At 44.2% G+C, this 11922-nt stretch overlaps 1 protein-coding gene across 1 annotated transcript; it reads right to left on the bottom strand.

The window, feature by feature from the left end:
• Positions 1-1452: 1452 nt before the first annotated feature.
• Positions 1453-8589, bottom strand: LOC115097858 (cytochrome b-c1 complex subunit 10). The gene is made up of 3 exons (XM_029613984.1): positions 8330-8589; positions 2576-2703; positions 1453-1622 (listed from the first exon to the last, which is right to left on the bottom strand). Exons 1-2 carry the CDS (start codon positions 8377-8379, stop codon positions 2583-2585), a joined length of 171 nt encoding a protein of 56 aa, XP_029469844.1. The 5' UTR covers positions 8380-8589; the 3' UTR covers positions 1453-1622; positions 2576-2582.
• Positions 8590-11922: the final 3333 nt, after the last annotated feature.

The following is an 11922-nucleotide window of genomic DNA, read 5'->3' as shown; positions in this document are numbered from 1 at the left end:
TTAATGTGGACAAGTGCAAGGTGTTGCATATAGGGAAAAATAACCCTAGCTGTAGTTACACGATGTTAGGTTCCATATTAGGAGCTACCACCCAAGAAAGAGATCTAGGCGTCATAGTAGATAATACATTGAAATCGTCAGCTCAGTGTGCTGCAGCAGTCAAAAAAGCAAATAAAATGTTAGGAATTATTAGGAAGGGAATGGTTAATAAAACGGAAAATGTCATAATGCCTCTATATCGCTCCATGGTGAGACCACACCTTGAATACTGTGTACAATTCTGGTCGCCGTATCTCAAAAAAGATATAGTTGCAATGGAGAAGGTACAGAGAAGGGCAACCAAAATGATAAAGGGGATGGAACAGCTCCCCTATGAGGAAAGGCTGAAGAGGTTAGGGCTGTTCAGCTTGGAGAAGAGACGGCTGAGGGGGGATATCATAGAGGTCTTTAAGATCATGAGAGGTCTTGAACGAGTAGATGTGACTCGGTTATTTACACTTTCGAATAATAGAAGGACTAGGGGGCATTCCATGAAGTTAGCAAGTAGCACATTTAAGACTAATCGGAGAAAATTCTTTTTCACTCAACGCACAATAAATCTCTGGAATTTGTTGCCAGAGGATGTGGTTAGTGCAGTTAGTGTAGCTGGGTTCAAAAAAGGTTTGGATAAGTTCTTGGAAGAGAAGTCCATTAACTGCTATTAATCAAGTTTACTTAGGGAATAGTCACTGCTATTAATTGCATCAGTAGCATGGGATCTTCTAGGTGTTTGGGTAATTGCCAGGTTCTTGTGGCCTGGTTTGGCCTCTGTTGGAAACAGGATGCTGGGCTTGATGGACCCTTGGTCTGACCCAGCATGGCAATTTCTTATGTTCTTATGTTCTTATGTTTTCTCTAATGCTGTGAGATTATGCAGATAGTCCGTAACTGCTATGGAGACGGAAAATACTGAAGAGCTGCACTTCCTGCAGGGGGTATATGTACTAGGGGCTGACGTCAGATTGAAATCTGATCCGTCTCCAACTGCTATTGGGAGTACACTATACCCATTGGTCCTGAGTCCATCTGCTACATGCTAGGAATTTATTTTTTTTTAAAAGGTAAAGATATATGTTTTTTAAAGCATAGTGAGGAGAAGTAGAGAGCTCTGCACACTGTGTTGCGCGGAAAAATTTAGACTGAGGTAATCCTGTCAGGATAGAGGAGGGAGGGAGTACCTAGCTAAAAAGACTTTGCTAGTCTTAGAGAGCTCCGCCACCTAGGGGCACGGAGGACGTACCCATATAGCATGGCTAATTCAGCTGCTTATCTACGTGAAAATGAGAAGTACAAACTAGAACCAGAGACCACATATTTTGCTAAACTTTTTTTTTTCCTTCAGGTTTTGGATTTTTTTTTAAATAAAATAGTATTACATTCAATTAAATTACAAATACAATTTTTCCACTGGAATAGTCAGCATGTGGCCACAGATTACTTTTATTTTTCAGATTATGCAGCTGAAATGAAAACAAGTAATCAAAAATCAAAACAGCAGCACAGCCATCATCACAGCCCCTAACAGAAGACGTGAGGTTCCCGATTCCTCAGATTCTCAAAAGAGCTTCAATACCCCACTCCACCTAAAAAGGCAATGAAACAAGAGAACCAATTTATAGGCAGCAGTGTGGATAAAGTGAGGCTTTACAGCAAAGAACTGACTGCAGACAAGATGGTGAATTTCTCAAGTCATTATTTCACATCTGAAATTATACAAGTCAGGTGCTGGGTACAACAAAAGTTGGGTTATAACAGAAAGAACATTTTACAGCTGTCACTAAGGTATTTTGCTACCTTTCAGGTTTAATGCATCTTACTTCCAACTCTGTAGATATTCTTTCTGCTATGTCCTCTAAACGTCTGACACCAGAACAGAAAAATTGTACCTTGTTATTCAATTTGGAATTAGCATATCAAAAGTGTTGAACATAGTCTTTTTTTTTTTTTTTTTTACTTATTTCAAGACAAAAAAAGCAACTAGATCTGACAATGTCTGAAAAGGTGCCCTGAGTTGTTTTTTTTAAATATTCTAAAACATACTTACTCCACTTTGAAGGCTTGTCTACGAACTGCAATGATGCACTTTAGCACTTTTCCAATTGCCAGAGGTGAGTGACAGACTGCTCCAACAGTTATATATACTATAACCAGAGAGGCAGTCAAATCCTTCTTATTTCCTAGTTAGCTCTTGGAGAGAGCCCCGTTCCTCTCTTTCATATGCCAGAACACAACAGCATTATATGCTAAGACATAGGTAATCACAATGCAATATCAAAATTGCACAGCTTGGCACTGCGGCACCAAACTACCAAGTTCTGCCCAATAAGTGAAGGGGGAGGGCCCATTATGGCACAATATCAAGCTGGCATGCCAGCAGAAAACAGGCAAGTAAAAGTTACCAATTACAAAACTTTCCCCACACATCTGGCTTGCCAAGGGGGTGTTAATGAATCCAAAACTTATAACATGCAACCTTCCATCTTATTCCCAGCTGAGCCTGCACCAAGTCCTGGTTCACAGCACCAAAGAAACTTACCATGAAATTAAGCCTCTGGCTTAAACTTGCCACGGATGTATGGAACATAGTTCAGTATGAGCTTCCAGTCAGTAGCCCATACTAACCCCACACCTCCAACAGCCCCCCAGGTGGCAAGAACTGGAATCCTAAAAAAAGGGAGAGAAGCTTTAATAGGTCTCTCTCACAAATCTATAAATTTAATTTTAGATTATGGTTTTCTGTTCTGCCTGGCATACTTATTCAAGTATGGACATCACAAAAGGAGACAGAAGAGGGCAATCATGCGTAGAAAAGCAGAATGAGGGTTGATATTGAAACATTTAATGTAGTCACAGTTCACATGAAACAGCATTTTTTTTTTTAATTAGTTATGAAACATGTCAAATTGATGGTGCCTCCCCCTTCCATTTTGCTCAAAACTCCTCTGAAAAAGGGGAAAAAGGTAAGTCCACATTAGGGTCAATAGAACAATTCAACAGAAGGAGAGATGCTTTTGGGTAAACAAAAAAAAAAATTCGGGAGGAAGTGGCAGAGAACCAAGAACCTCAGTTCTGTTGTGACCTTGGGCAAATTACTGCCTCTCCCACGGTCTCAGGTACTTACCTAGAGGCTGATGTAACAAGATGCACTTGGCAGAGTGCAGGTTTACACTTTTGGTTCACAGCAAAGAGTGGTGTAGCCACCTAGTGGTTACAGTACCAAACTGCAAACCAGGGAAGCCAGAGTTCAAACCCCACTGAGGCACCTTGTGACTAGGCCAGTGATGGCCAACCTTTTGAGCTCAGTGTGTCAAAATTCATAAAAAAGCCGAGCATAACTCGGGTGGTGTGTCACTTCTAGAAAAATCCATAATTGTGATATTTGTAGCTCTAATTAATAACAAGTTATAATTTTAATATATGTACTGTATTTATTAATAAAGCAAAAACAAATAATTCTTTACCTTGCCTGCTTAGTGACTTTTTTGTTGCTGAATTTCGTCAGCTAAATCTTCAATTAAAACACTCTCTCCCCCTCCACCCCCCCTCCCACACAAACTCTTACTCCCCTGGATTTTCTCATACACACTCATGCTCTCACACTCACTGGCTCCCTCACATACACACAAACACACACACCCAGGCAGGCTCCCATTCATTTTCACACCACTCCCGCTCCATCCTCCAGGCAGGCACCAATTCATTCTCACACACACAGACCCCCAGGCAGCACCTATGCATTCACACACATACACCCCCAGGCAGAGTCCCATTCATTCACATGCACACACTAAATGCAGACCCCCCCTCTCTTTTGCCAGCAACCTCGGAACCTCTCTCATTCCTCTGCTGCCACTGTCACTGCTGCCACATGACTATTGGGGATGTTACTATTCTTGCACATTCCCAAAGATTACATGTGCCAATCACTAAAAATATATATATTTTTTTTAACCTTTGCTGTCTGATCTTAGTTTTCTAATTGATTGGTCACAGGCTTTTTTTTTCCACCTTCCCTTTCTTATTTTTTCCACCTTCCCTTTCTTATTTTTTATTTTTTTTTTGCCAATTCCTTTTATATTGTCTTTTTTTCTGTTTCTTTTCTCTCCATCTTCTTCCCTCAAACACACAGTCAGGTTCTCATTCTCACATGCATTTCTCTCTCTCTCACACACACAGGCTCTCACTCTCACATGCTCTCTCTCATACAATCATTCATACACACAGTCTCTCACTGGCACATGCTGTCTAACTCTCACACACACACAGGCTCTCTCTCACTCCCACATGCTGTCTTGCTCAAGCACAGGCTCTCACTGTCACATGCTCTCTCTCACACACACACAGGCTCTCACTGGCACATGCTGTCTAACTCTCACACACACAGGCTCTCTCTCACTCCCACATGCTGTCTTGCTCAAGCACATGCAGTCTCTGCAAACATTCAGGTCCTCACTCTCACACACAATCTCTCAACTCATGTCATACACGCGCGCGCACACACAGACCCTCAGCCTCTCTCTCACCTCTGGGCCTCCTCTTCGCGGGTCGCACAGGATGGGCTCTGCAGCGGCCCTGCTACCGGGCTTCTTCCTCTTCTCGGGCCGCTGCGATTTGAGATTCGCGGCGGCCCGTAAGTGCAAGCGATGCTCCTCTTCTGCACGCACAGATGCTTCTCCTCCTTCCTGCCCACGCGGCTCTGGCAACGTTTACTTCCGGGGCCGCACAGGCAGGAAGGAGGAGGAGCATCAGCGCGTTCAACACGATCTTTTTCTTTGGGCTGTGGTGAAGTGAGCCTCACCACGGCCCTGCCTGTCGCTGCGCCCGGGGGCATTGGGGGGGGGGGGGCTGGAGGGATACTAAAAAACTAAAAAACTAATTTTAAAGGGTTGGCGCAGCCGAAAAAAAAAAAAAAGGCTCGGCACAGCCAATAAAAAAAAATAAATAAATAAAAATCGATAGTCCCGAAACGCTAGGCGTGTCAGCAAAAACGGCTCGGCGTGTCACCTCTGACACGCGTGTCAGGTTAGCCATCACTGGACTAGGCAGTCAGTCATTTCATCTTCTATCTCCACAGCCTCAGGTACAAACTGACAGGCCGATGCAACACTGATGTGCTAAAAATGTACGTCCAATCTGGACACTATTTTTTTTAATGCGCTGCACAATCACCTCTTCCTGGGCACTCAATGCAATAGGCAAAGGAGCCGCCGCGCTAAAAAGGATGCGCTAGGGATAAATTGTGCGGTCCTAGGTGGCATTGAGCACCCAGGAGACGTGGCTGTGTGCAGGTTAGGGAAATGAACACTTGTAAAATTGAGCATCTCTTTTCCTAACCTGACTGCTTTAAAGACTTTTTTTTTTTTTTTGCTGTTTCTGTGGTTCCTCCTGCTTAGTATTGTGACAATATTAAGTCCGAGGAACCACAGAAAAGCAGTATTTTCTGCTTTTCTGTGCATCACTTGGGGTGCCTCAAAACTTAACGCCAGCTCCGGGGCTAGCATTAATTTTTGAGCATAAAATGTACATGTCCAATGTGCGGTAACTCTTTACATCACCTCATCAACATGCATTTATATGTGATGAGCGGTATTAGTTATGCACGTTTTGAACACACTAATCTTGGTATTGCATTGGGTGTAAGTCTAGCACATCCAACTGCATGCTGACTTTAGCACCAGATATTGCATCGGCCTGAAAGTGCGTTCAGCTGAATGCGCAGTTTTACCCACACTTAAATGCACATTTTGTGCAGCAATCATTATTCCCCAGCAGGAAGAAGATTTACCTGCACAAAACGTGCATTTTAAAAATGTGTGCTCAGCTCAGCACCCTTGCATGGAAATGAAACATTTCTTCCCTATGCAGTAACGCAAGAAACTTTACTCCTGTTGAAAGGTGGGGTAAAGTTTCTAACACTGAATCTGTTGCAAGGACAAGTGGCAGAGGTTCAATAGTGCCTTTTTTTTTTTTTTTAAGTCTAACCACAGCTTGATTGGCTAGGGCCACAACAAAAGATATGCTCCTATACTTCTTTCTTGTTCAGCCCACCCCTCTTGAGTTAAAATGTGCGCTCTGCCTGTGCTGACCGCACATTTTAGCTCCTGATGCATTGCCTCCAAGGAATAGGGAAATACTCGCAATACTCATTCACACTGAAGTGTCATGAAAGGTGGAATTAAAAGAAACCAAACAACATTTACATACAGGTTAGCAACCTTTCATGCAAATCTAATAGTAACGAAGGCATTAGTTGTTACCCCTCAATGCAGAGAGGTGGACCAGCTTAACTCATGTTAGCTTAGCACTGATAACTTGCCATTAGTTTACTGTATCAGGAGTTAAGGGGCCGATTCAATATCATGCGTTAGCTGGTGCGCACGTCCATAACCCTCGATCCGACATGGGGATTAGTGCTCCCAAATCTCCGTGTAGCTAATAGAGCTCATCACATGGAAATCCAAGTAGATGAGGCTATTAGCTAACCCTTGTGATCCAATATATTTTCTGTGCAGCCAATGCACCCTTGCAACGTGGCAAATTTTACACCAGCCCAGGGCTGGCGAAAAGGTATGCCACACTCGAAGGCACATTGAAAAAAAAAAAAAGAAAAATCCTGCTTTCTGAGATTCCTCCTAATAGTATTGTAGCAATACTATGTAGGAGGAACCAAGGAAAGAGATCTAGTTGTCATAGTGGATAACACATTGAAATAGTCGGCCCAATGTGCTGTGACAATCAAAAAAGCAAATAATGTTAGGAATTAAGAAGGGAATAGAAAATAAAACAGGAGGATATCATAATGCCTCTGTATCGCTCCATGATGAGACCGCACCTTGAATACTGTGTGCAGTTCTGGTCACCGCATCTCAAAAAGGATATAGTTGCACTGGAGAAAGTGCAGAGAAGGGTGACCAAAATTATAAGAGGCTTGGAACAGCTCCCCTATGAGGAAACGCTATAGAAGTTAGGGCTGTTTAGTTTGGAGGTGACTGAGGGGGGATATGATAGAAATCTACAAAATCATGAAAAAGACTTGTACAGGTTAATGTAAATCGGTTATTTACTCTCTCAAATAATAGAAGGACCAGGGGGCACTCCATGAAGTTAGCAAGTAGCTCATTTAAAACAAATTGAAAATTATTTTTTTTTCACACAGTGCATAATTAAGCTCTGGAATTAATTGCCAGAGGGTGCGGTTACAGCAGTGTTACTGGGTTTAAAAAAGGTTCGGATAAGTTCCTAGAGGATAAATCCATAAACTGCTATGATGGTAATTAATAAGCAATAGTAGCTCGAGATTTATTTAATGTTTGGGTAATTGCCAGGTTCTTGTGGCCTGGTTTGGCCACTGTTGGAAACGGGATACTGGGCTTGATGGACCCTTGGTCTGACCCAGAAACGCATATCTTATGTTCTTATGTAATAAAGCAGTATTTATTAAAAAAAAAAATCTTTGAAAAAAAAAGTTTGGACATCCAATACACACACTAGATACACAGTCCAGGCCGTGTATATGCTGGTAGGAAAAAAAGGGTGTTGGTGATTGAGCGTCCGTTTTCCCAACCGGCTTGACAGTCCACTTCACAATCACCTCTCCTGTGCGCCCGATTCCGAGGAGGTACTAGGGATGCACATTTGTCCCTAGCGCCTCCTTTTTAGCGCGACCCCTCTTTTTAATATTGGATTAGGTGCCCAGGCTGGGGCACACGTTAGGAAAACGGGTGCTCAACACTGAGCACCTGTTCTCTGCACACATTTATTGCATCGGCCCCAAGATGTTCTTTAAGCTTAAGCATTAAGGACAGCCGAATTTCAGCATAGTTTATTACACTGACGGTTAAAAAATCTTTCCCCTCAGGTAAGGGATTCCTTGTCCCTGTATTTTTTTGATTGGTAAAGCATACAGTCAGAGCAGCTGTCTCTAATCCCATAAACTCCGAGTTAAAACAAAGGCAATTTTTACTCTGGATCAATACTGAGCCAAGGTCTTAGCATTGTGCTGTGGAGAGGGGGGGAAATTATACTTCTGGATTTTGGATGATTAGATGTTAAATGGAGCTCCTGTACTCCGATGACTGCAAGGGCCCCAAGGCACTAACACTAAGAGATGAAGAGTCGGGAGGGGTTAAAATTCCAGCCCAAATTAACAAGGTGCTACATAGCAAAAGTGAAAGACTCCTCTCTTCCCCCCTCAGAAAAACATCCCCGCCCTACACAGATCTACGTAATCCCCACTGTGCCATACATCCAGGTGTTAATGCAAGGCGTGAAGCTCGTTTCTCTTTCTCACCAGTTCTTGATCAACTGCTGGTACCGGGGTCCCAAAAATTTGCTAATCATGGCAGCCGTGCTCTCCCGGACCTCTTTCCTCAAAGTGACTCTCCTACAGAGGCACAGCGGACTTCCAAAATGGCCGCCAGTAAGGACCCCCGCTCTCCCGCGGGGCAGCCCGCCGCCGGCCCGTCTCCATCCAGGATAAGGCGGCGAGGGAAAGCCAATAAAAGAAGGAAACAAATCTTCGGCTTCATGACCAGAGCGCAGTTTGTCCGCAGAGTGAGTGCCAGATTTCCTTCACTAAGCTGCTAAAATGGCTTTAGATACTCGAGGAATTTCATGTTTTTTTCCCGGATGTTCCTGCTCAAAGCACAACTTTATTGAAAAGATCAAAGTGAGCAAAGGCAAAGCAGAAGTTGAAAGGCGGGGACTTACGGCATCCGGAAGAGGCACCTCTTTAAAATGAGCAGCCAGGATTGTAGGGCGCACTGGTGGTAAGTTTATAGCAGGTAGGAGGGGGGCTGACACTAGTTGTTTTGCTGCTGTGTAAATAATTTCTTTAGTAAAGCTCTTCCCCTCCCCCCTCCAAATCCCGTGCGTTCTAATAGAGCCATTCATGGACTTCTCTGATGTCTGAACATTGTTTACAGAGGCGGTAAGGTTAGAATAATGCCAATCGTAGGCAAATAGTTCGTTTGCAGGGAGTAGGGTTGCCACCTTTTCTATAGACCAGGACTTGACACTTGAAGGGGGGGGGGGAGTGGTACCCCCTCATTTGCATAGATTTTAGATCTTGCCACTGAACTGCCTAAATAGTGTATCTATGTATCTGCAGCACTCCTGGGAGCTGAGGGCTGTGCTCTGCATCACCTTCTCTCCAGCTGCTGTCCAATCACAGCAGGGGTGCCAGATTTTCATGAAAGAACAAGCACTTTTTTTTTTCCAAAAAAAGCCTAAAATACTTGAGATTGACAAAGGAGCAGATTTTTTTTGCAGGTTTCTCCGTTTTAGCATGTTGTAGGAGGTCTGCATGATGTACACGAATTTCACATTTACAATAGTAAATATTCTCATTGCTGACAACAAACTGAAGCCATAGTTTTAGTTCACATTCCTCTTCCCCAGCTTTGCAGTACCTTTTACAGTACTTAGCCCAGTTCCTTACTTTAGCCATAGTAGATCAAAACCATTTAGTAGAGTAGCAGCAAATGACAGAAACAGCAAGTATGGACAGGCTTTCTTACAAAGGTGAACTGGTGCAAGGAGAAGAAGTGAGAATTAAAAAAATAGATTAAATCAAAAGTGGTATAGAACAAATTAAAAAAAAACACCAGCCCCTCACACGCATTGCCCCCTTCCGAGCACATCCCTGGCCCCCACACACACACACACACACACTCATTGCCCCCTTCCAAGCACATCCCTGGCCCCCACCGAGCACATCCCTGGCCCCCATGCACTCATTGCCCCCTCCAAGCACATCCCTGGCCCGCCCCCCACCCCCCACACACACACACTCTCATTGCCCCCTCTGCGCACATCCCTGACCCCCACACACGCATTGCCCCTTCCCCACCCCCGCATTGCCCCTTCCCCACCCCCTACAAACACATCTTCAATCCCCTCACACTCATTTTCCCCTTCCTCCGCTCCTGCTACCTTGCTGTAGCCAGCTGAGTGCTATGCTCCCTTTCTGCTGCTGCTGCTCAACAGAAGCTTCCTTGGTTACCTGCAACACTATTGCTTGCTGCAATGCCGTGCCGGGTCTGCCCACGTGCATCTGTAAACATTTGCAGCTTTGGTTGGCTTACTGCTGCAATAATTTTGGGTGCACCTGCTATGGACAGGCCTCAACGGCAGCATTAGCCAATCACTACAACAGTAGAACACACGTCCCGCCACCAAGGCCAAAAAACTGCGATTGGCAAGAAAAATTGCCCAATAGGAAGCAACCCGCGAATCGAAAAAAAAAAAAGCGAATGACTAGAAAAAAAAAAGCCCAATCTCGCAGGAAATAAGCGAGGTTGGTAACACTGAATCACAGCATGGGAAAGGAGGCAGGGATACAGCACAGCTCTCCTGCAATAGACTCCGATCTGCCTCGCTCTTCCTCTAAGAGGCTGTGGGAAAAAGAAGGATCCATCTGCAAAACCGGACATTTAGGGGTAGATTTTATAAATTTCCGCGCGTGCGAACAAAAGTACGCTGGATTTTATAAGATACGCGCATAGCCGCGCGTATCTTATAAAATCCGGGGTCAGCGCGCGCAAGGTGGTGCACATTTGTGCAACCTGCGTGCGCCAAGCCCGGCGCGCGCTGCCTGTTCCCTCCGAGGCCGTTCCGAAATCGGAGCAGCCTCTGAGGGAACTTTCTTTCCACCCCCCCCCCCCCCGCACTTTCCCCTCCCTTCCCCTACCTAACCCACCCCCCCCCCCGGCCCTATCTAAAGCCTCCCCTTACCTTTATTGGCAGATGCCAAAAGCAGGTGTAAATCTGCGCGCACCAGTGGGCTGCTGGCGCGCCATCACCCGACCCGGGGGCTGGTCCGGAGGCCTCAACCACACCCCCGGGCCAGCACCACGCTCCCAGGCCCACCCGAGTCCCGCCCCCCAGACCCCAGACACGCCCCTCCCCCACCCCTTTTACGAAGCCCTGGGACTTACGCGCATCCCGGGGCTGTGCGTGCGCTGGCGGCCTATGCAAAATAGGTGCGCGAGGGCCCTGCGCGTGTAAATCCATCTGGATTTACGTGCGCCGGGCATTTAAAATCCAGCCCTTAGGGTCCAGTCAGTAATTCTGATTGGACACTGTACAGAATGCCTGAAAACCTGGCCGTCCGGTCCAAGATAAATAAGAACCAGATCCTAAAATATACTAGGATGAAATTTTATGAGCATGGCGAATTAGCTTGGAGCATTTCTAGCAAGGGCTGCGAAGAAGAAAGCTGGTAAATATCACCTTCTTTGAATATTTATTTATTTCAATATATATACCGGTGTTCAAAAAATTGCATACCGGTTTACATTCTAAAACAGTAAACTGCATTCTAAAACAATAAAATACATAAAAAAATAAAACAAAATATTCATAAAATATTCAAATCCAATATAAATTAATAAAAATAAATAAATAAACAGCATCTGTGAACATACTGTCAACAACAGTAACCTAGTCGCTCTCCTTGACTTTCAGATTTACTTACTCCCCTTTGACACTTTTGTTCTCCAAATGTGAGATTAAATAAATATGTTTTTAATTTCTTTTTAAAACTTGAAAAAGTTATCTTTAATCTCAGATCGCTTGGTAGTTCATTCCATATAAAAGGCCTGGCCAGTGATAGCGCTCGTTCACATACTTTATTTAGGTGTTCTAATTTTGGTGATGGAATTGTTAGCTGCCTTGGAACTTTGCTCTTAAACTACGTTCAGTCATCTATAGCTACTAGAGAGATAGACTTTATCTCCCTCTAATTTACTGCACATGAATACAATTTCGGTTTTATTTTCACTTATTTCAACTTCATGTGTTGTAAGAGTTGGCATATAGTTGATAGATAAATTCTCAACAAATTGAGTACATGATCAACAGAATTATTAATAGGAATTAAAA

The sequence above is a fragment of the Rhinatrema bivittatum genome, chromosome 8, assembly GCF_901001135.1.
Source record: "Rhinatrema bivittatum chromosome 8, aRhiBiv1.1, whole genome shotgun sequence".
Lineage (NCBI taxonomy): Eukaryota > Metazoa > Chordata > Amphibia > Gymnophiona > Rhinatrematidae > Rhinatrema > Rhinatrema bivittatum.
Note: the sequence above shows the minus strand (reverse complement) of the source record. Positions and strands in the feature narration are given on the sequence as shown.

Coding starts and splice junctions, on each gene's coding strand:
- LOC115097858 (XM_029613984.1), bottom strand. CDS start 8,379: ATGATTAGCAAATTTTTGGGACCCCGGTACCAGCAGTTGATCAAGAAC. Junction 2,704..8,329: donor CAGCAGTTGATCAAGAACTG/GTGAGAAAGAGA, acceptor CCCTTTTTTTAG/GATTCCAGTTCTTGCCACCT.